At 44.6% G+C, this 24,560-nt stretch overlaps 1 protein-coding gene across 9 annotated transcripts in view; it reads right to left on the bottom strand.

Moving 5' to 3' along the window:
* Nucleotides 1–24,346, bottom strand: part of TMEM164 (transmembrane protein 164) — a 176,176-nt gene extending 151,830 nt beyond the window's left edge. For 3 of the 9 annotated variants that reach the window (XR_009214299.1, XM_032757448.2, XM_032757452.2), the window contains exons 1-2: nt 23,840–23,894; nt 22,854–23,519 (exon numbers count right to left, since the gene is read on the bottom strand). Coding sequence is in view for 7 of the 9 variants with exons in the window: in XM_032757448.2 (XP_032613339.1) it covers nt 22,854–23,243 (390 nt within the window). In the remaining 2 variants the exon portion in view is untranslated. Of the gene's footprint in view, nt 1–22,853; nt 23,520–23,839; nt 23,902–24,226 lie in introns of those variants that run through there. The other 6 variants (XM_032757458.2, XM_032757454.2, XM_058441437.1 and 3 more) reach the window with 6 other exon arrangements.
* Nucleotides 24,347–24,560: the final 214 nt, after the last annotated feature.

The raw sequence follows: 24,560 nt of genomic DNA, 5'->3' as shown, positions 1-24,560 counted from the left end.
AAAAAAAAAAAAAGAAGAGTTGCCCAACATTGTCACTTGTATTAAGTGCTATACGGGAGGTCTCAACTAAAACAGTAAGTTGAGAAAAAGATATTAAAAAAAAAATAATGGCCACAAAGGAAGAGACAAAGTTCTCATTATTTGCAGATTATGTATGATTGCCAACATAGAGAACCCAAAGAATCCTCGGATATATTAATTATAATTAACTTAAAAGCATTTAGCAAGGTTGCTGGATACAAAAATTATGCCAAAGATCAACTGCATTTCTAAAGATCAAGAGTTACGAAATTACAACACGTTAAGTTAAAAAAGAAAACCGAAGGACTAGAGACTCAACCAAGCAGTTGGTTAAGTTTCTGGGCTCTGAACTGCCTAATTTCTAATCCGAGCTCCACCCCACTAGCTGTGTGACTGCAGACAAGCTATTTAGTTGCTCTGCACCCTACCTTTTAGAATTCTTGTGAGGATTAAATGAGTTCATGGGCATAAGACACTTAGGACAGTGCCTGGCACAAAGTAAGGGCAAAATAAATGTGAGGTGTCATCATTACTGTGAAGAAGTAGGTAATAGGCCTATTACCCACGGCTCTGAGGTTCTAACTATTGGACTCCAATACATCTCCAGGGTAGATAGAGTCAAGGAGCCACGAACTGCTATAAGAGCCAATGAAATTTACCCATGTTTTCCTGAAGGCTGGGCACTGAACTCCCACACCCAGCATACAGCTCATTACTCACACACCCTCTGCCGTCTACAGAGTAATTAGTAGAGGAACACGCCCTTTTCTCTGGAGATTTCCGCCCCAGTTGTACCAACTCTTTAACAAGGAACAAAAGTCAACAACTTCAAGTTTCCTGTGAGGATGAAATCCAGAGTTTCTAATGACTAATCTCCATCGTCAAAAGAAAAGGCAAACCTCAGCCCCTTCAGACAGCTAATGCCAGGAGAAGTTCATGAGGTATTAGAAAAAAGGTTGTTGTTACTGGCTGTATTTCTTGGGGAGCAAGGAGGAAGACTGTAACTAATATTTTTTGAATACCTAATATGTACCACACGGTGTTCTCAGAGCTTTAGAAATATTAACTCACATAATTCTCTAAATAACTTGAAGAGGTAGACAGAATTTTTAGCCCCATTTTACAAATGAAAAACATAATGACAGTGATTGGGTGACTTGCCTAAAGGCACACAGCTCATGAGTAATAGAAATTAGCTTTGAGCTCAGATCTAACTCAAAAGCCCTATGGCAAGCCAGAAGAAGAGAAGAAATACAGGAGGCTAGTTTGTGAAATGAATGAGGGTCGTGGGTGTAATGCGTGTGACGCTGAGTATTTCAATTCTCCTTCTTTCTGAGACCAGAGGCCAAAATTAGAATGGGAATGCAAACAATAATTATGTGAATAGAAAACTGAAAGGCAGCAAACCAGCAGGGTATCCAAGTTAGTGTTTAGGAGGTACCCATTTCGTGGCATGACTGAGCAATATTAAAAACAAAAACAAACAAACAAACAAAACAAATACTGCCACACTGTGGCCTCATCTCACTCACTCTTTTTCTGAAAACCAGGATATTCATGGCAGAAACATGCAATTACACGAACTTACCCAGACCTAGGTAAGAATAAGGTAAAATCAGATTGAGGTGCAGGGTTGGCAGCTGAAGAACAAGACGTAGTGTACAGCTTGGGTTTTGATGCCATCTGGTTTTTAACTCCTTCTGTATAGCAAAATTGTTGGGCTTTCTAACTCAGCTGCCCTGATACCTGAGCCCACAAGTGATGAGCATCCCAAGGGCTTTGACCTGGGACCAGTGAGCAGAATGCTTAACATTTGTGTAGCATTGACTGTGTGCCAAGCAGCACTGCCATCAGAGCCCACCTGTTAGGGCTTCTCCTTCCTGTCCCAAAGTAAATAATTTCGTTCCTTCTAATAGCAGTACGTAGTCTATTCTGCCTTATAAGAACCTGGAGACATACGTGAGCCAGCAGGAGAGGAGGAAAGAGCCTGGCTTTGGGGACAAGCCCTCAGAGCCTTCCCTGATGCAAGCTGATATACAAACCATCCAAAATAAAGGCCACTGGGTTCAAGAACACATATGCCAACACACACACACGCACACACACCCAACAATAACAACAACACAAAAATTTTAAGATCAAGCCTACCATTCAAATAGTATTAGATTTTATAGATTATTAACCTAGTGTTCCTGAATACAAGATCTTTTTACAGCACACAGATAAATGAATGATACCATACACTAGACCTAGTTATATATCTGCCTGCTCTTAAACCCCGCAAGGAGATAAAAGTTACACGTACAATCTGTTGTTTAGATTGCTTTTCTTCTAGAAACCATCATCTCCCAAGGCCTCTTGTAAAACAGAACACAAATTTTACTAATTCTCACACAGAGCCATAAAACATGGCATCTCATATTTAAGTGCCCTGTTACCCTTCAGCCTTTATTCAACGTTTACCAACAGTTTTAGAGACTACAAGGCCTGAAATTAAATAACAGCTACTTTAAGAAAGCTAGAGGCCAGGCACAGTGGCTCACAACAGTAATCCCAGGACTTTGGCAGGAGGATCACGTGAGGCCAGAAGTTCAAGACCAGCCTGGGCAACACAGTGAGACCCTGTCTCTACAAAAAATTTAAAAATCAGCCAGGTGCGCTGGCATGTGCCTGTGGTCCTAGTTACTCGAGAGGCTGAGGTGGAAGGAACTCTTGAGTCCAAGAGTTCGAGGTTACAGTTGAGCTGTAATTACACCACTGCATCTAGGCTGAGTGATAGAAAGACCCTGTCTCAAACAAACAAAAGAACCAAACAACAAAAAAGGAAAGCTAGTACTTTCTGATGTTAGCAAGGAGCTCACTGAAAAGAAAAAAAAAAAATGTTGCATTACAAATTCGCAAGGGAAAACAGAAACAGTGTGTAACTGGCTAACTGACCCATCCATGATGAACTATGTATTCTCTCCACATTTGTGTTTCTAATGCATTGTGTCCTTCATCCAATTCTACGATTTTTCTATTCTACCAGGAAGTAGCAAATGAAGCCAGAAAAGGTCTTAGATACCATCTGGTCTGACCCTCTCATTTACAGAGGCAGAAACTGAATCTCAGAGAAGGGAAGTGACTTACTTGACAAATGCAGGTGACTGGCAAGCCTGGTGATACAGTCCACCCCACAGAGGAACAGAACTATAGGTAGGATGCTTCTCTTTCGACCAGTTCTTTAAATTGGCTTGCAGAAAATTGGCAAATGGTTCTTCGTCAATACAAGAATATAATTGGTAACTTATTTTCATGTTAGGCTCTATTAGCCTAACAGTAACGAGTCAGCCGGATCTACACATCCATACCAGCTTGGTCACTTTCTAGCTGTGTGACCTTGGGTATGTTATGTAACCTCCCTGACCCTTATTTTTCTTATCTATAAAATGGGAATGCAAATAATAGCATCTATTCCACAGGGTGCCTGGCACTTGGTAAGTGTTCAATAGATGTTAGTGGTGACTAGAATTATACCCTAATACTAACTGTGTGGGGAGAGGGGTCTGGAAGGAAGAATACCTCTACCTTGAATTATACCTGAATCTTCTGAGAAAGCCCCAAACTTGGATCTAAATTTCTAGCTTGGGAAGTAGCAGGGGACAAGGCCAAAAGAACCAGCCTGATGCTAGTATCACTAGGAACTGGCCCCACTCCTCTAATTCTCAAGCCCACCCATAAGGACAGGCACCTCTTGTCTTTAAGGTGAGTTTCACAAAAAGGAAAAAAAAAATGAGGAACTGAAGTAGAAAAGTCATAAACACACTGAGCTTGGGAAAGACCCTTAGGAGGGGTAGAAAAGTGCTCTAATTAGACTAGAATCAGTGGTTGTTTCAGTAAAGGGAAAATTAGCCATCTTTAGAACTCTTGGGCTTGAGCCAGAGGTAACCAGTGCTGGCCCTTCCCACTCAAGGTTTTAAGAAAGACTAAAATTTAACCTCCCCTCCCCCAAACCATAAGGAGGCCTGGAGGCATAAAGCATATCGTTAAAGTTTTAACATGGGCCATTAGGTTCACCTGTCCTTCTAGGGAGACAGAACAGAGTGTAATAGGACCTCAAAGGGTAAGGCCATATACACCAGCCCTGGCTCTGCCATTCCCAAGTGGTGTGACCTTCAGCAAGCAGCTTTCTGCTCTGGGCTTTTTTCTCTATCTGCAAAACGATGGGCTTGAACTTCAGGAACTTGAAAGCCCCTCTGATCTCTAGCATTTTCTGGTCATAAATTCTGTACATGCTTGCCACCTGAAAATACAGTAGTCAGACTGTTAATGAGCCTTGATAATAAGTTCCCTGGGGGCAGAAACCACATCTAATACTTTTGTATCTCTCTAGTACGACTAGGCCTGGAGTAATTGCTTAATACATGTTATGTGATCTAGATTCACCACACAATACCTAACATATCATAAGCTTTTTGAATGCCAGGCAGTTCTCCTCAAACCTCTCTCCCACCAGACTTTTCAAATATGTCAGATTTTACCACCGCTGGGTTTTTTAATAAAAAGAAGCATTGCACAAAGAAACAAAGCTTCTTGTCACATCATGTGACAATGATCAAACACCTATATGCCAGGCACTCTGCTCAAAAGGGGCAGATATGGGTCCTAGTGCTGGCACCCATCCTACAAGCTGTATGATTCAGGGTAAGTCTGAAAACCTATCCCTGAAAAAGGCCCAATAAAGGTAGTTACTATTATTGAGAATCTTACATCTTAGATCTCTCTTGACAAGTAAACAACTAACTAGCAGGCAATGGGACCAATACTTTACAAGCAGTCCACTCCCAAGGCTTTGGGAATACAGAGGAGGAAATAACTATATTGAGATATCACTCAATACACACACACACACACACACACACACACACACACATTTCTAGTGGTCAGTTTAGGCTCAGAACACATTTAATCCAGTCTTCTCAACTATTGATTCCTAACCCTGGCTACAGATTAGAATCACTTGAGGAGTTTTTTCTTAAATGCCTATGTCAAGGCCCCAAGTGTAATCAATTACTAAGAACAAGGTGTGGGAGCAGGCATTGGTTTGTGTTTTATTATCTGCTGCCCTAGGTGGCTGAGAGATGCAGCCAGGGTTGAGGACTCTGACCTCCACTGTTCTCCATCTCCACTTCTAGTCCCAAACTTAGCGGCAGGTCCAGATGACTTAAAGTCCTTCAAGGGCTCACAAAAATTCCATTTCAGTCACTCACCAGACTATTCTCTGAGCCAGTATAGTAAGTCTGCTACTGCCAAAACATTTTTTGTAACCAAAACATAAACAAAAAGGAGCTTTCTTAACCTACCGTTAGAACAGTCGATTAGCTAGTCCAGCCTAGTCCCCAACCATTACATGTATCAGAGGCTTAATTGGCCTGAGATCTCATGCTTTTCTGGAAGCTTCCCTACTACTAAAATTGGTATTTCATTTGTCCCTTCTCAACTACCCTGCTCCCCGCTTCACACTGATGTTTCCTCATAGCAATGAGTGTCCCCTTCCTTTTCTCTCTGCAGCTCAGCACTGAATCTGACTGTCTGACACACACACACACACACACACACACACACAGACCCAAACACACACACAGAGATTTGCTTTTTTAATTCCTTCTTAATCAGCCCCTGCCTGCCTCTTGGCCACTTAGCTACTCTTCCACTTATCCCCTCCCTTTCCGCTGAACTTCCTGGCAATGGGGTAACTGCCTCATTCCAGCCGTAATCTCTCCATGCCCCCTGCCTCACCCCCACCAGCCACACAGACAGCAAGGCACCTGTGGCACAGCCTCCAAAACACATGACGTTTTCTCAGTTGCCAAATGTTCTCTCGTGAGTTGGCTTCCTTTGTCCATTGAATCTTTTTTAGTAAAACTATTCTCACAGGCTGCCAATCATCCTTTCTTTCTTTAAGTAAGTATTTCTCTTAATCACTAAAGAAATCTATACTTATACCAAATTCAAATAATACAGAAATGTGGTCATTAAAAAATGAGAATTCTCCTCTCTCCCTAATCACTCAGGAGTAAGTGCTATTTAGAATTCTTCCAGATTTTTAAAATGTGCTCATAAACATGCACATATAAAGGGGCTGCTTGGGCTTTTTTTTTTTTTTTTTTTTTAGAAAAAGGGGTTTCTCTCATACATACGGTTCTGCAACATTTTTGTATTTTAGCAATATATTGTGAACAATTTTGAAAGTGAATTCAGACATCAGCCTTCTTTTAAAAAGCTATACTATTCATTGGCCAGATTTACCATTCTGCTATTAATGGGTTGTTTCCCAATGTTCTGTATCCACCAACACTGATGCCATAAATATTCTGGCATGCAACTCTTCACACATTAACATTTGTAGAGTAAATATTTTAAAGTGGGTGGGGTGGCTGGCCACAGGGACCATCCTGTAAACACCAAGTCTAATTACCTTCTCTCAGGTCCTCCTTGGCCTCACCCTCTACATTTCATGACAAGAGGACCAGCTCCTGCCTTCTGAAACTCCTTCCTCTCCTGGATCTCATTCCACTTCCTGGATGGCTGCTCCGTCAGAGTCTTCTTTCTGCTCCCAAAGGAGACATTCCCCAGAATACTTTTCTTCTTTCTCTTCTCTAGCTTGCATGATGCTCTCCTCTTCTCCTCCTTTATCTTCTCGAAGCCAATACCTCCTAAATCAACATTTCTAGCCTTCACCACATCTCAATAGCCTGCTGGACAACATCCTCAACATCTCAAACATCTGAAAATCAACAAATCCCAAAATGAACTAATGACCTTTTCCTCTAAGCCACAGTTTCCTCACCTGGAAAACAAAGGGATTGGACTAGACTTACTTTTTAAAAAATTAGGAGTCTAGAATGTACCAGAAGCTGTGGGGGATACAAAAATTAATAAAAACATAGACCTTACATTCGGGAACATACAATCTAAGGAGTAGGGAAGATACACAAACAATTACATAATACAAGGCAGAATAACATGCTAAAATAGACAAGAGAGGCTAAATCCGGCTTAGAGGCTTGAAGACAGCTTCACAAGAGGGAGTGTTTGGGCTGAGCCTTGAATGATAACTAGCATTTCAACAGGAAGAGAAAAGAAAGAATATTTCTGTCTAACAGTGCAGCATAAACAAAGTATAAACTCAGAGAAGAATGGAAGTGCATGGTGCTGGTGGCTGGATCAGAGAACACATGGAAGAATATACTAAATAACAAGGCTGAAAAAAAAGGTTGGGACCAAAATCATAGAAGATACCGAATCCTATCATAAGGAGATTAGGATTTCTCTACAGGCTTTATCTATGTGCCATCCCTAGTCTATATATTAATACCAACTCCGACTGATTGATAAGTGGCTACCTAGAATGCTATGCTAAAAAGATTTTAAATCTACTTGGACTCTCCCTGGGAAAGCGTGCCTATGATTGATTAGCACAGTCGGCCAGGAAGAATATAAAGTGTATGCATCTATGTGTTTACCATCCCTGCTGAAGGCATTAAGGAGTTATCGAAGGTTTTGGAGGAAGGGAATGGCATGATCCAACATGTATTTTACTTGTATCATTCTGGCAGTAGTGTAAAGGGTCGAGTAGTAGATAAAGGATAGAGTAGTGTAAAGGGTCGAGTAGTAGATAAAGGATAGAGTAGTGTAAAGGATAGAGGAGAGAAGATCAATCACAAGGCTGCTCTAACAAGCCAGGTGATGATGATGACAGTGATAAATAACAACATGAACCAGGGCAGGGGAATCAAAGAAGAAAAGGAAGAGAAATGGAAGAGATCATGAAAGGCAGAATCAAGATGACTGAGACTATGATGATGAAAAGGAGGAAGAGGAGGGAACTGAGATGTATCAAGGTTTCTAGGGATTTAACCTGGGTCACTGGATGGATTGTGATGCTGTTAAATAAGAGTACTGAAGGAACAGTATCATAGCAGTCCTTCCTTTTCATTCCAAATCCCCCAACCACTTTACTTAGGATGCATGGCTTTCAAGCCCTCTTGAGTACACTGGGAAGAAAAAAGCAGGATCTATATTGCTTGATGGCCCCAGCATTTATATAACCCTACATATAAACCTACCTTTCTCCCTTTTGCCAGGCTACCAAAGAAATAACCATCAATATCTGATCCCAGAAACAGGGGGCTAAGGAATGTTTAAATGTTCCTGCTCTCAAGACATGATGATTGTTCTCATTTTGATAGCACTTTCTTATATTCACAGCACATTCATATATTCACAGCACATTCACATACCTTATTTCACTTGATTCTCCTATTTACCCTATAAGGTAAGAAGGGCAAAGATCACCTCTGTCTTACAGATTATAACAGCCATACTCATATTTATTAAACACTTGCCATGCACCACTATTCTAAACACTTCACATGTAGTCACGCATTTAATTCTTACAAGAACCCCATAAAGTACATACTACTATTAATCCCCATTTTGCAGATAAGAAAACAGGCCCAGAGGTTTTAGGTATACTGGTCTAGCAATAAACAAGAAAAATAATGAACTTGGAAGACCTCAAACAAAACAAATCAAAAACCATGCCTAGATATGTCAATTAACTTTCCCAGAGTTGCACAGCTAGAAAGCAGCAGAACTGGGATTTGAACCTGACTAGTCTGGCTCCAGAGCCTGCACTTTTAACTACCACACTCTATTACTTATTATATAAGAAGACTGAGGCACAGAGAGGCTACCTGAATGGCCAAAATTACTCAGTTTTGTCAACCAGTTAGTGATGAACCTACAACCAGGACCCAGGTCTGGCTAACCCTTAATCCAGTGCTGTTTCTACTACTCAACATCATTTACCAAGATGAACTAACCTCTACTACTGGGCTGACAGATTATTCTGACGTTTGTCTTCTTTGGCCTTTGTCACCTCTGCTAGACTAAGGTTCTAATTCTGATCCCTTGCCCTGGAGCCCCATACAACTGTTTACTAGGATCAGATGCAGGCCTCTATTTGGAGGCAGGAAATGATGTCCTCAGTTATATCCACAGCTGAGTGGGTCCCATTTCCAAACAACCAATACCTGCAAGCAACCCATACTGGCTCTACATGCAGGCTCATTGAGCACACACATCCCTGTGAACTGCCTGTCCAGGGCAAACAGCAAGTAATGGTGACACCAGGGCCAGACTCCTCTGTGGAAGACAGGAAGCAAGGGCAGGAAAGTAAATTGAAAAAAACAGTTGCTATACCAGCCAGGTAAAGAGGTGGCCTACAGGCCGGGCGCAGTGGCTCACGCCTGTAATCCCAGCACTTTGGGAGGTGGAAGCAGGCAGATCACCTGAGGTCGGGAGTTCGAGACCAGCCTGACCAACATTGAGAAACCCCATCTCTACTAAAAATACAAAATTAGCCGGGCATGGTGGCACATGCCTGTAATCCCAGCTACTCAGGAGGCTGAGGCAGGAGAATCGCTTGAACCCAGGAGGCAGAGGTTGCGGTGAGCCAAGATCACGCCATTGCACTCCAGCCTGGGCAACAAGAGTGAAATTCCGTCTCAAAAAAAAAAAAAAAAAAAAAAAGAGAAAGAAAGAAAGAGGTGGCCTGCAGCCAGGAGATCCTCACTTTCAAGAAGGCAATAAACAATGATGCTCAAAAAACACAAGATTTCCATTTATCTAATAGTGAGCAAGAAGAAAAGTCTAGTTCCTATCATGCCGGAAGGTTAAGGATAGAAGGAGGCCATGTGTGGTATTATAGAGAGATACTGAAATGGGAGTCAGGAGACCCAGCTCTGCTTCTATTTAGTTGTGTGACTTTGGGCAAATCACTTCACCTCTCTGGGTCTCAGTTTGCTCATCTGGAAAACAAAGGATGAAGGAGAAACAAATTAGTTGATCTCAGAGGTTTCTTTCAGCTCTGATTTGGTATCACTCTGCCATTTTAACAACCTGAGAAAGTACAGCTAGAACATCCAGTGCCTATAGTCTACCAAAGGGGAAATCAGCTAGAAGCAAAGAAAAGAATTAGATAAAACAGGCCAGGTGTGGTGGCTCACTCCTATAATCCCAGCACTTTGGGAGGCTGATGCAGAAGAATCGCTTGAGCCCAGGAATTCAAGACCAGCCTAAGCAACATGGCAAGACCCCATCTCTACAAAAAATAAAAACATTAGCTGGGTGTGGTGATGCATGCCTGTGGTTCCAGCTACTTGGGAGGCTGAGGCAAGAGGATCACTTGAGCCCAAGGGGTCAAGGCTGCAGTGAGCCATATTCATACCACTACACTCCAGCCTGAGCGACAGAGCAAGACCCTGTCTCAAAAAAAAAAAAAAAAAAAAAAAAAAAAAAAAATTACATGAAACAAAAAACAACCTTTCTGGAAGGCTGCAAATGAGGTAATATACAGGCAGTAGACTAAGCACCATGCCTAAGGCATAATTAACGTGTATTCAAAAATGTTACAAGTGTTATTACTACCACTCCTCACTTTTCTGAGAGTGTACAAAGATAACCAGAAATTTTAGTGAGTTTTCTCCTAAATTCGACTCTTTTTTGCCCATCTGGCCCCGTTACACATTTCCAGCGCTTAAAATGCCTAAGGGAGGTCCTAAATGAGCAGGGGCACCAGTTGTCTTTAATGTCCATGGACAGTTATAACTGAAAAGCGAGAACCCAACCTCAAGGAAAGAAGGGAAAGAGAAAATACAAGTGGCAAGAGCCAGGATTAATCCTCCATTCACTGCAAACTGACTGTGGAAAAGGGGGATGAAAAAACAACAGGTGCAGACCACAATGTACTTTGCAAATTGTTTTTCAGGACAGAGCCAAAGCAGGGAGTAAGACATTTGGGAAGATGATCCTAGCCTGGTTTCCATGTGCGTCCATCTGAGCAAACACAGCACTGGCTGTGAGATATGGCCAAACACTACCCAGCCGGTCAGGAGACCCTGTGACACGGCAGGCTTCACATTCTTCTCCACAAAGCTAATGCAGCCTTGGCCTAAAGGCCACCCCTGACTCCGATGACCAAGACAATACCCCCCTGAAATTCCCCACAGGGCTTGGGGTCAATCAGTTCACTTGGCTGACTGGCCAGAAACCCCACATGCAAGCAAGGAAACATGACCTTGGCTTGGTGCTAGCTTGCAGGGCTATTCTGAGGAAAGGTGAACTTGAAAGCAGAGTAAAGTCAGCTGCCGTGCAGCAGAAGGGAGATCCAAATGTAGAGGCGGCCCCTTTCCTCAGGGTGCCAACATTCCCTGTGGGGCTGGGGGTCCAGGAAATAGGGAGAAATACCCACATGAAGCAGCAGCCAGTAGCGGTGGCAGCCCAAGGGACCAAGTGTGAAAGAGCTGCTGATAATGAGGCGCTTGTGCACATGACTCTGAGCAACATTCCTGCAGGGTGCAGAGAATAAAGTGACAGGCACACACACACACACACACAGACACACACACACACACACACACACACACAAAGTTCCTGGAACTTAAAAAAGGAAACTCTTAACAAATGCAAACCAACAATGAACAAGTGCTGATATGAAGAGGACCCTTTGTTACAATCTTCCCTACGTCTTAGAATGTGTGAACTTTCATAGCTAATTTCCAAGCGCTGCTGTTTATTTGGGTTGCTGTTTGTTTAGAAATGCCCTCTAAACCAGCTCCTCTTCCAGGAACCAGGTTATAGAAAACATGACCTTAGCTTTCTCAATTATCCCACCTCCAAGAAGAAGAAACAGCCTTCTTACCCACAATGCTTGGGAATATGCCCAGAGGCCTTCCAATGGCCTTGGCAGGATACAGCACACCCCCCACATCCCAAGGCCTGAAATCACATGACCCCAGAAGGCTGCTCTTAAAGGGGTCCTTCTCTAGTGATTGGTGGCTTAGGCCCCAGACCTCAGTCTTGAAAACGAGGCCCCAGAGCAAAGTCTTGAAAAGGAAGAGAGCTGGTCTTAAGGAGACAGGATTACCATATCCCGGAGATGTAAGAATAATTGTTTTTTCTGTCCATTTACTGATGCGAAAAGCCAAGGCACAGTGAAGTCTTCTCCTGAAAGCAGCACAGTTTCCACTATACCGTGCTTCTCCTTCAGCTAAGATACTTGTTCACTTGAAACCTGCCTTTCACCCAGGAGCTCTGGGGGTGGCCCTTCCTCCTCCAACAGTTACCCAACTCTGGTAATAGTTGGCACTGGAGAAAGTTGCACTCCCCTTAATCAAAAGAAATAAATAAAAAAGTAAAAAAAGAAAACAACAACAACAAAAAAAAACCCATTCACCAGTCTATGCCCACCCCATTCCCCCAAGCTCACTCCTTTCATACTTCTGTCACAAACTCACTGGTTTCCTAGACTACCAATCTCAAGAGAGTTTGCACCATGGAGCAAGCCCATTGATAAAGAGCAGTAATAATTAAGCCAATAGGTCCCCGGAAAGCTAAGCTTCCTAACAATGAGAGCCACCTTCTAAATTCTTTAAATCTTAGAGATGTAAGAAGAGTTGCCATTTTAAACAGAATCACCGAGTCACCCAGAAAGGACTGGATAATTTAAAGTACCTTCACATTACCCACAAACATGTCCTTAAGCCTCAAACAGCCAAACAACCCTGTCCCGCAGAAATTATTACATGGGTGCTAACTTCATGGAACCAATACCTTTGCCCACTGCATGAAATTATGATGTCAGGGAAGATTTTCTTGAAAAAGCTTTCCTGTATCAAATCCCTACCATCTTATTGCAACAACAGGCACCCAGGCTCGAAGCAGCAGCCATAGTGAGAATGATGATGACTGTCATCATCACCCTCACCATCTTAGTTGCCGACATCATCGTCATCATCGTCATCGTCATCATTTAAATGTATCGAATGTTTCTTATGTGTCAGATACTATCTTAAATGCTTTATTACTATTTTCTCATTTTTCTCACTTAATCCTCACAACAACTCTGGTAATGTTCAAGTTTGATCATATCATTTTATGAATGTGGGAACATAGGCTCAGAGAGGTTAAGTAATTTGCCCACGGTTACAGAGCTAGTGGTAGAATATGAATCTAGGCTTTTACCACCCTAGAGCCTGTACTCTTACCCAATACACCACTATCATCTTGAAATGTTAAGTAATACTATTACTATTAAAAACTGCTAACATTTATTTAGTGCACACAATAAGCCAGAAATTCTGCTAAATACTTGATTTAAATTATTTTATTTAACCCTCACAACAACCCTATTATTATTCCCATTTTACAGATGCAGCTAAGTAACATGCCTAAGGTCACATGGTGATGGAGCTCAAACCCAAACCCAGGAAATATGGTCCAAAGGCTCTATCCACCAAGCTGAACTTGCATTAGGAAAATGAAGCATTTCTACTGCCCTACTTAAGGCAGGATCCCCGCTGTATCCCAATCCAAGCCTACAACGTCCCAGCAAGAATTTGGCAAGTAAATGCCAATGAGGAAACTTATCTGGCCCTGATGTGTACACACCAGCCACTCAGATCTGATTAATGTAGGAAAAGAAGATCAAAACTCTTTATAGAAGTCTCTCTTTACCCCATTTTCCTTCAACCTGATTTCTGAAGAGAACACCTGACTACCAGCCTTTTTGTGCTCTGCCCAGAACATCTAATAAGTGTTTACCCAGGACTCCCAGAGCCATAGTTAAGGGCCTTAATGTGCAATCTGGCTCTGCACCTTATTTAATCAGCACCTGAATGAAATGTCTCTTTGCTAGCAACAGCCAGAGCACAGTCAGTCAGAGTCTTTCTGCAAACACTGCTGGTCAATTGGCAAAGACAATTCAATTCACAGGCAAAATACACCCTGACTTTATACCACTACTGGCATGTGATGGACATGGGGAGACTGAAGGCACTGGGCTAGAATTAGGATGGTACCATGCTTCCTTTCCCATCCAGATGATCTCACTCCTCCCTCTCCTACCCACGTAAACACATGGCCACAGGGCAGAGCTTGCACTGTTTTCGCCAAACAGGCCAATCCTGTCTGACCTCCTGGCTCCTGCAATCCATTCCCTTCCCTCAACACCACCCAGCTCAGAATAAAACTCATATTATCCTTCCCCCCTCTGCCATTTCCTCCAGTAGCTACTAGACAGGAACCAAAACCAATCAAGAGATCCCCCAAACCCTTCCCTTCAGGATCTCATGCTGGTAACAGGTCCAAGTGCCTTGATGCCCATGAACTGACAGATGTGCAAGCGCTGCCCTGTGTAGCCAGGAAAGAGCTAAGTAAACACAGAGGACTGACTGGTGCCCAGAAGAGGGGTCCTCCCCAGGCCTTCAGATTAACTGCTGCATCCAAGCACTGTGGAGGGAGATTTACATTAATATGAAACCCTGGGGGTCAGCATGTAGGGTGGCAAGGCATGGATAACTCCAGTTCTCCTGATCAGGGGCTTTAGGGGGACAGAAGAGGCCAAAACCTGAGCAAGGGACATAAGAAAGGACATCTGCTTAAAAACACTAGACACAGTCTACCAATTAGATATAATGTTAGGGTAACAAGGCCCTTTTTTAAAACTCATCCTCTCCCTGATGCCCAGTGGAGTCTGTCCACTCACATTTCAGTATGAACCTCTGAAATAAAACTGCTTTCTTCCTAATCCCCCATGGCTATCATTTCCTCTGATGAGATGGGCATTTTGAATTATAGAAAGGATTGTTTTGGAGCTTGCAGTACTCTGGAAGAAGGCAAGCTTGTGTGGGGTGGATCAGGTGGACAGACTTGGAAACAGGGAAGAAGAGATATGAAAAAGAAAGGTAGAAAGATGGCACCACATTTCATTAGTGCTGCTGTGGACTTTAGAGCAGCAACCATCCACAAGCCACTAAAAAGCATCTACTGGTTGCAGGTGGGATGCCTGTTATCTCCTCATTTCTCACATTTAATGTCTGTTCACTTACCCCAATGTTCTGTGGCTCTGTTGTTGACAGTGTGGGCCCTCCTTGGGACAGCACAGAGAACACAATTTTCTATCTCATCCCCTTTCGAGGATTCAAGGGCATCTGCAGTTCGCTTATCAACAGCCTAGAAATGACAGAGCATTCCTAGAGTTTCACTTAGTTGGCCAAGGAAGAAGTAAGACATCTACCCCTGATAATAATAAGCAAATAATTCCAGGTTACAGTTGAAACACTTTTCTGTGAAGGAGGAAGCAACTCTGCGAACTTATGGTAGGATCTCTCAAAGTGAGGTCAAAGGCTCACAGGCATTAGAATCATCTGGGAATTTGTTATAAATGCAGATTCCCATCCTCATCCTAGACCTGCTCAAAATTGCTGTGAAGAGAGCTAGACATCTACATCATAACAAGCTTCCAAGGGATTCTTTCACAAATAAAGTTTGATAATCACTGCTCTCCACATCCATCCTCTTCCTGTCTACTTGAACCCTGGGTAAGTGAATAGATATTAAATAGGAGAAATGGGGAGCTAGCACATAGCCTTTGCACTTATTGTTTCTTATGCCTAGAATTGCTTTCTTTCCTCCATCACCCAGTGAATTCCTACGCATTCAAGTATATTTACTGAGTACCTACTAGAGCCAGTCCCTGTTCTAGGCACTAAGAGAACAAAAACCAAGGGTCTTTGCTTTCATGGAGCTAACATGAGCCAGCTCAAATGCCACCTCTTCTAGGAAGCTTTCCTTAATTGCATTAGGAAAAAAAAAAGGCCCCTGTCCTCTATGCTTTGTTCAAATCTGTTACTATACACATGTAATGTTGTAATTTAGTTGATCTATTTCCTTGTCCATCTCATCAAAACTGTGAGCAAAATGAAGGCAAAGGCTACTTCTTTTTTTTTTTTTTTTTGGTTTTGTTTTTGAAAGTACATCAGCAATGACTGCTTCTTATTTCTCTTTGAATCTCCAATGCCTGGCACCAATGTTTGGCACACAATAGGCATTCGATAAATATCTGTTGAGTGAATGCAAGAAAGAATAAACTCCCGCGAACATTTAAAACAAGAGTCCTGCAAACAGAGAGTTAGCATGCAACAAACCATGTGTCAACATTCCCTCTTGTTAGTTCCTGCAGATCTTAGAGACTGGAAAGTGGAGGGATATAGAAGGACTGGAGGGATATATTTCATATATCACTGGAAGGTAATAAAGGTGGCCTGGTTGAAATACTCCATTGACATAACTAACAGTCACCAAACAAGCCACTGGAACTCTATAGCTACCTTAAAACCCTCTTCACAATAACTTGGGGCCCTCATCCTCTAATCTGAATCACACTATTTAACAGGTATTGAGGTGGTGCCAGAACACTTTAATGCCTTGCCCACAGATCACCCAGACTCATGCTCAATTAGGATGGGCACTGAAACCAACTTCCCACCTAATTACTTCAGCTACTAGATAATGTCTCTAAAAGTGGGGTCCAAGGCTGACCAGCATTAGAATCAACCAAGAGCTAGTATAAATGCAGATTCCCATCCTCACCCTAGACCTGCTCAGAATCACTGTGTAGAGAACAAGGTATCCGCATTATAACAAGCTTCCAAGAGACTCTTTTGCAAATAAAGTTTGACAATCACCGCTCTCCACATCCAGAGTCTCTTCGCATTCACTCAGCCAGTTACTGGCAGGAGCGGAGCACCTGAGACAAGACAGTCTCAATTTAACAAAATATATGAAAGACCGGGAAAAGCAGAGAAACCTGGCTCTTCATTTCAATGAGGCATAACAATGAGGTATCCACTGAAAAAGAGAAGAGGGGAGAAAGAGGAAAAGTGAGTCTCTGGCTTAATAACATTTTTTATTTATACGATATTAAGAAGCAAGAAAGTTGGCGTGTCCAAGAGATTAAGATCAAGATCCAACAGTGTAATTTCCTGATTGGGAGAAAAGCAAACAGACACTTTGGGCCAAGAGTAGAGATTCTAATAACCAGCTCTTTGTGATGGAAATCCTACAAAAAGATGTGCGAGCAGGAGCTGAGATTGCCTCACTCCTGTGGCTGTTTCAAAAAACAAGCAGAAAGATTTTTTTTTTTTTTTTTTTTTTTTTGAGACAGAGTCTCGCTCTGTCGCCCGGGCTGGAGTGCAGTGGCGCGATCTCGGCTCACTGCAACCTCTGCCTCCTGGGTTCAAGCGATTCTCCTGCCTCAGCCTCCCAAGTAGCTGGGACTACAGGCGCGTGCCACCACACCTGGCTAATTTTTTGTATTTTTAGTAGAGAGAGGATTTCACCATGTTAGCCAAGATGGTCTCAATCTCCTGACCTCGTGATCTGCCTGCCTCAGCCTCCCAAAGTGCTGGGATTACAGGCATGTGCCACCATGCCTGGCTGGAAGATTCTCTTAATAGGAACATAGGGTCACCAATGGAGAAAGAAAAAAGGAAAGCAAAAAGTCAGTTCCATCAATCAGTCAGTCACCATTATCCAGGTACACATTTAACAATTAATGTGCATATACAGTATTATATTCAGCTCTGCAAGGAGTTACAAAGGAAAAACCCACTATTCCTTTACTTTAAAAAAAGTGTTCCCACTAAAGGTGGAGAAACATTAAAGAAACATGAAAAAAAAATGATCTGGCCAAACACAAGATTACCTACATGCATACAAAGGTATTCATTAAAGAGTCCAACATTCTGACATGTATTCAGACGGCTGGGAAAGGACAAAAAGTGTTACTGGAGTCACGTCAGGCTCCTGTGGAAAGGTTTCGTAGAGGAGAATCTTCAGGGGAGTATTTACAGAGGGGGAGGAAACTAAAAACAAGTCCCACAAAGACTGAGAAGAAGGTGGCACATCTGTGGCAAAGGAATAAAAATTCTGTGAGCTTGTGGATCAGCCACTGAGTAGGGGCCAGCAACATACTGTTATTTAAAAGCAAGCTGAGTTGCATTAACAGGTGCAAGGCATGAAAAGACTGGGAAAAAAATATTTCCTCTCTGCTTGGTGTGGGCTGGACCTCTGATAAGAGTTACAGTGTCCAGTTTTATATGCCATGCATCAGAAAGGTATCCAGACACAAGCAAGGATCCAGAGAAAAGTAACAAAAATGATTAGAGGAATGCCTTCTAGAAGCTATCAAGAGAGGTATAAGGAGTTGAGCTTTGTCGGTTTCTGAAGTTAAAACTATATTGGTTATCTGCCATCTTTGACCAGTTTTGCTCTCTGTTTAAGGGACCACATAATTATTCAGAGAATTCAAATGCTTCATTTCCATGTGGCCCGTTTCACAGAGAAGACTGAGATAGGAAAAGGTTAAATAGTTTGCTGAGGTTCCTGTAGCAAGCCATGAGCAAAACTAGCATCATAATTTTAAATCCTGGGGTTGTCTGTGGGTTAATTCACCGATCCACAGCATCTCTCTTTATATGGATGCCCCCAATGACTGTAACAATTAAAGATGGAAAAATTCTCTGCAAATTTCCTTGGGGGAGAAATAAACTAAAAAGGAATGTCATGCCTCACTAGTGAGGCCCATATAAACATCATCCCCTTGTATCCCCCTGGACTGATGACACAGGACGCAGTCCATCTGATAAGCTGTCAGCAGATGGCTGGATCCCTTATTGTACCCATTACCCACCAACGTCAATTCCAAGCAGGAATGATAATCAGTGCTCCAGACAACAGATGGAGAATGAGGAGGTGTGTCTGGTCTGAAGTCAAGGGGGAAAACAGAAAGCCAAGTTTCTCAAATCCATCAGGTTTTCTCTAAAACAAATTCATCACATGACAACTGGAATGCAACAGTGTGTATTCAGCGAGTTGCAAAGGGTTTCACAAAAAGCTCAGGACTTTCTGAGTGTGTGTCATTCTACACTTTTAGCAAGGAGAGAGGAAGTAAGAAAATCAAACAGTGAACCAAAAGCGGGTAAGCCATATTTGGTTGAAGTTAGATTTCTAATATATTGTAAAGAAGACAAAAAATCAAATAGCTACAGCAACTCTAAAAAAGGATGAGATTCAGTGTTACTCACTAAAAACCAACAGCTTGGGACTAAGGGGTCAACAGCACCAATTATTCTTTGTCAAATGTCCAGCCTGGATACAGCCTGCCTTATGCGCATAGACATGGAGGGTTAAACTGCATATGCTGCACCCCACTAAGTTCTGTGCCTAATCAGGAGATGTTGGCACAGACACATACAGAACCAACAGGAATTGGACAATTAAACAAGACATCCCAAATAGGATCTTTTTCTTAAGTTTCTAAGACAAAGACAATATAACTGGACTCAAGGAGGGTAAAGGGCCACTAAATAAAGACCACCAGTCTTTACAACAACCAGTCAAACTATCTAGCATTTTAACCCTTCTGCTGAGAAACTGTAGATTTTTAAGACTTAAATAGCTATGAGAATCTCTTCCTGCTAAGCCCAGATTCCCACTGTGGCATCTCAGTTCTAAAGCCACCTGTGCCACTAACTTACTGGGTGATTTTTGGTAAACAGTACAGTCACTCCATAAATTCACTCCCTGTCACCCATACCTGCCAAAATCATAAGCAAAAAGGGACTGGCCATGCTTGAAGAAATACTTATTGGTATAATTGATAGACACCACTGATATTTAGCGAGGGGTTTAGCAACCATGTGGTAACCTTGGTGCTTGCTGATCTTGAGAACCCTCAAATATCTCTGGCTGGAGCCTTAGCTGTGAGATAGTGCTAGGTCAACCATACATGCCTGTATCAGTCTACAGTCCCAGGACACGTTTGAGAAATCAGACAAGGCCAAAAAGAAATCTGACAGGACGAATATTAATCAATAACAGAACCTGGACACAAGTACTGCCCTTCCTTATGCTACTAAAGTTGGCAGTCACCCAAAGGCAGCATGGCTATGATGAGAGCCTGTGTAACACGGCCTTGGGAATGAATATTTTGCAGACTGAAAAATGAGAGATGGGGAGACTAACCAATTTCCCTCCAACTTATCTATTTCCTGGCCTAAAGCAATACCTCCCTTGTTACAAACTTACACTGACTCTCTGAGGAAGAAGGCCTTTTTATAAAGCCAAAACTGAGTCATCCTGTTGAGAGACACGTATCAGACATGTCTCTGCTAAGCTATCCCTTTCACTTCAGCTAATATCTCTCTTTCCTTGTTAGGACTTCTAAATTCCACAGAATTTGCCACTACAACATAGCCTAATTCAGCTAGTTCACTTGCCAAACATTTCTTTGTACATAGTATCTCCTCTTTGGAATATACACTGTTGCAGGAAACATTTTAACATCCCTTTTTCCAGGCCTAAGCTAAAAGTAACAATGTATATGAAAGTACCTTATAAACAGTAAGTGCTAGATAAGTGCAAGGTATTATGGTATTCTGGGTATACATACTATCATTGGTCATTGCTGCAACCAAGTCAGAAAATTATTTCCAACCATCTGCTGTTAATTTTTTTTTTTAAGGACTCATCAACTTTTAAAAATCCATACATTCCTGCTTCCCAGGAAAAGCCATATGGAGGGTATAGAAAGTTGGATTAATCAGAGGCTAGCTCTCCTGGTACGCCAGGGGTTACTATTTAAATGATACAAAGCAGTGATTTAGGGGAAAAGGGCAAAGAAGCATAATTCTGATGGGGCTCAAGAACTCCTCGGCATGGCTCTGTTCCATGCCCCCACCCTAAGGCTTCAGAGTCCTAAAGTGCCATCATCCTCTGCATGTGTTCCCAAGCATGGCCCAGTTGAGTTTACTTTACTGGGGAGACACAGGGAGAAAACAATGAATGGGGACTGGCCACCTGACTTCCACAGAGAAGAAACTAGCTTCCTTTTTTTCCACATAGGAGGTCAAAAGCATTTCAGAATAGCTCTCTTTTGCATACCCATCTACGACTTATGGAGACAAGAATCACATAGACTGTCAAGAGCTAAGAGGGCAACTCTGTCTCATTTCACAGGTAGGCAAACTGAGGCCCAGGAAGAGTACTTTCTCCAAAGTCACACAGTGAATTAATGCCAGCACTAGGTCTCCAGAGTCTTTCAAGAGCCTCTAAAAATTTTGCTTCTAAAAACCATAGTGTTGCCAGTCTTGACGTCATCACATCAGCCGCAGCTCCAGTCAGGCTGAATTTAGTCCTTTGTCAACCTTCTAGATACGTGATTGCCAGAGGCCTTAAGACCACTTTGTAGAAGATGCACCCTTTGACCCTCACCACCTGCCATCCTAAAAAAGCACTCCTGTCCCGACAGCCTCACACAGCATCGGCTAAGATGCGTTGTTTCCTATCATTAACAAAAAGCCTATTCATAAAAAAAGGAAGAAAGAAGACTGGCTAAAATTTACACGTAAGGTCTAGCTGGGACAGCCCTGGACTTCCTGTGAATGGCATCACTTCCCAAGAAGCCCTCTCTTAAAAAATGCTGCCCACTCCAGCCCCAATGCTTACAGCCACCCAATCAAAAACAGCCACTTTATTCCAAAGTTATCCATACCTTCTTACCATATCTGCAAGAAAGGAAGGGGCTGGGATCATTCACCACATCCAGAAGCCTGCAATCAAATGAGTTCCTAGGAACACAGTGCAAGCAAGTATCCAAGCCATGGGTAGACAGTGTGGTGCTCATCTGCCTGAGTCTTCCCACAGGACTGCCCCACCACCCACTGCCACCCTCACTTTGGGGTTGACAGCTTGCAACCTCAAGGTGGATGAGTTTGCTTTCCAATCCAGGCACTAATTCATCTTTTGGCTGCAAGCAAATGACCTGCCATTCCTAAACCCCTCCAGGCCTGTAAAATGGAGATAATAATCTCAATCTCCTGCCCCAAGCTAGGCTGCCACAAGTCTCCAAAGAATAACCTTCCACAAACATAAAGGCAGTAAAGATGCTAATGACAGGTTTCAAAACTGCCCCTGAATAAAACACACTGGGTTTTCCATAGCCTGAAATCTAAAAAAGACTGATTGCTCTCCCAGTCTCCTCTTCCTCCTCCTCCATGATTTTATAGCTTTAGAACATCTCTCCACACAGGCTGAGTACAGACAGTCTCACTCTTGGTCCTCACCCAGATTATTTTTATGTATCTGGCAACTTGCCTTTTCAATCCCATTTGTTTTCCTTAGCACCGCTAATGGGTGGAAGTCGAGGAGGTAAAGAAATCAGCTTCCTAAGCACCCTTGGACTATAACCACAGGAGACAGAATGACAGTGATAGGATGGAGAGGTTTGCAAAAAAAGAAATACCCTCTCACCATAGTGATCACAAGCCCAAAGTTCACATGTCAGCCTGGGGACCTGCTTCAGAACTCAGTAGGAGCTTGGTGCTGCTCCAATGCCTCAAAACGCAAAGGAAGACCTCACTCTAAGAGCATACACTCCCAAATGAAAGTCATTAAGAGAAACCTGTAAAAGTATTTCCCCAAAGTACCACAGTGTAGATGAGAAAGTTTATGCGACCACCTCCAGGAAAGAGTTTCACCAGGCCCCTGGGAAATTAACTACCACAGAAGGCAAGGGAGCTGGGTCATGGTCCACTGATGTGATTCAGAAAGGGCACCTGGCTGGGGCTGGACTTCCTGCTTGTGAAAGGCCAGGGCAGGGCAGGGCTGGGCTGGGCTGGGCTGGAGGGGAGGGGCAGCTAGGGTGAGTGCCAGTCGTTCCTAGGGTTCAGGCACAAGGTTCCTCACCTCCACTGTGGGGCTGACGCATTGTGCAAAGGTGAAAGAAAGCCAAACCTGAAATCGGCACAAAGGCAGCCACTCGTTGGAAAATCATTTTTAAGGGTCCCACTGCCCGCCGGGATGAGGTGCTGTACACTATGGAGTGTCCTGAGCACATAAATGACTCTTATCACTTAGGCTGCCCAGGAAAAAGTCAACAGACTCACATGCATCATGGTGACCAGGTGACAGGGGTTGAGCAGGTAGATGACGGTCTTGGTGGCGAACTTAAAGCCCACCTCCACCCCGAAGGTCAGGCACAGGGCTACTAAGAGCAGATTCTTGCTCAGGCTCTCCTTGCCTTCCTCTGGCCGCTGGGTCACCTGCTCTGGCTGGCTGCCAGGGCTACCCCTACCGTCCTCCTTCGTCTGCCTCAGGATGTGCCGCAGGGCCACCAGGATCTCCAACAGAGCCAGGGTCAGGACCACCACACTTTCCAGCAGCCGCTGCTGCCAAGAGAGGAAGGCAGCACAGTCGGGGCCCCCATTGCCTGCAAAACTGGGGTCCACGCCCCCATAGAGCCAGTCCAGGAGACTCTGGTAGCTATACCGGGACATGATGCAAAGTGGTTCCCCTTGACCACAGTACAGGAAGCAAGAGTGAGATGGAACACAAGCCCAGAGGGTTGCCCGGGTGGTGGACCATGTAAGGCGGGCACACCCCCACAACCCCCCTCCAGACACCAGGGCACCGAGAGTAGGGGAGGGGAAGCTACACGCAAGGCCCGGGGTAAAGTGCTGGCTCTAACTTGTCCCCACGGCTGTCTGGGGGAGCCCCCCGCGCTTCTCCAGTGGCCACCAACGAGGCAGGGTTGAAAGGAGCCGTTGGCCAATCTAAAAGGAAGGAGAGGAAAAAAAAAAAAAAGGTCTCAAAGAGGCAATTGCACCGGGAATTAGGAAGCGGGAGGGGTAACTAGCGAGGGAAGAAAAGGGGAACGGGGCAGTGGCGAAGCAAGCAGGGGTCAGGGGAAGCCGGAGGCCGAGAGGGTCAGGGCGGGAGCCAAGGAGACCCGGCAGTGCTGCGGCAGCGAACCGGGAGCCAAAAGGGGTCAGAGCTAGGGGACACGCGGAGGCCAGGAGAGGAGCTAGCGGGGCCGGGCAGGCGGGGAGGGCGACGGGGATGGCAGGGACGCCGGACTCCTCGTCTCACGCACTCGCCACAGAGGGATCTCTTACTCCTGCAACCGCGTGGCCGTCTCTGCCCCCAGCTAGCAACTTCGCCGCCGACGGGCCCCTCCAGCCAATTTAGAGCCGTCCTGGTCCAGCCTCCCGCCCCCGGGTACACCCCCGAACCCCCAGCTCCACCCTCCGGCCCCAGACGCCCGCCCTCCGGGCAGCACCACCCCCAGCCCGCGGCCCGCCCGGGACCTGCCCCCCTCGCGCAGGCAGCGGAGGGAGGAAGCCGGAGGGAGGGCGGGAGGCCGGGCCAGCCGGGGGCTGGACTAAAGACGGCCCCATCCCTCCTCCCCGGCGCCGCAACCTCCCGCGCCTCCCGCCCGGCCCCGGGGACCGGCCGCCGCGCCCCTCGGGGCTTCACTCACCGGCAGCTCGGCCCGCGGCCCCGGATCGGGCTACTGCTTCGCTCCCGCGCTCTCCGCGCCGGGCGCTCGGTTCCCCTGGCGGCCGCCGCCGCGGCGCACGGCTCCTCCTCCCCGTCTTCCTCCCCCTGCAGCAGCCGCGCTCGCTTCCTCCTCCTTCCCCTCCCTCTCTCCTCCCCCTCGCCGCTGCCACCGCCACTGCCTCCCTCCTCCCCTCCAGTTCAGCTCTCGCCCCACCACACGCCCTCGGGCCACGACTACTCCTCCTCGCCTCCTTCCCTTTTCTGCCTCTGGCACTCCCCTCACCCGTCCACCATTCACACCTCCCACCCTCCGC

The sequence above is a fragment of the Hylobates moloch genome, unplaced genomic scaffold, assembly GCF_009828535.3.
Source record: "Hylobates moloch isolate HMO894 unplaced genomic scaffold, HMol_V3 SCAFFOLD_7, whole genome shotgun sequence".
NCBI classification, from domain to species: Eukaryota; Metazoa; Chordata; class Mammalia; order Primates; family Hylobatidae; genus Hylobates; species Hylobates moloch.
This window is presented reverse-complemented; position numbering and strand designations above follow the sequence as displayed.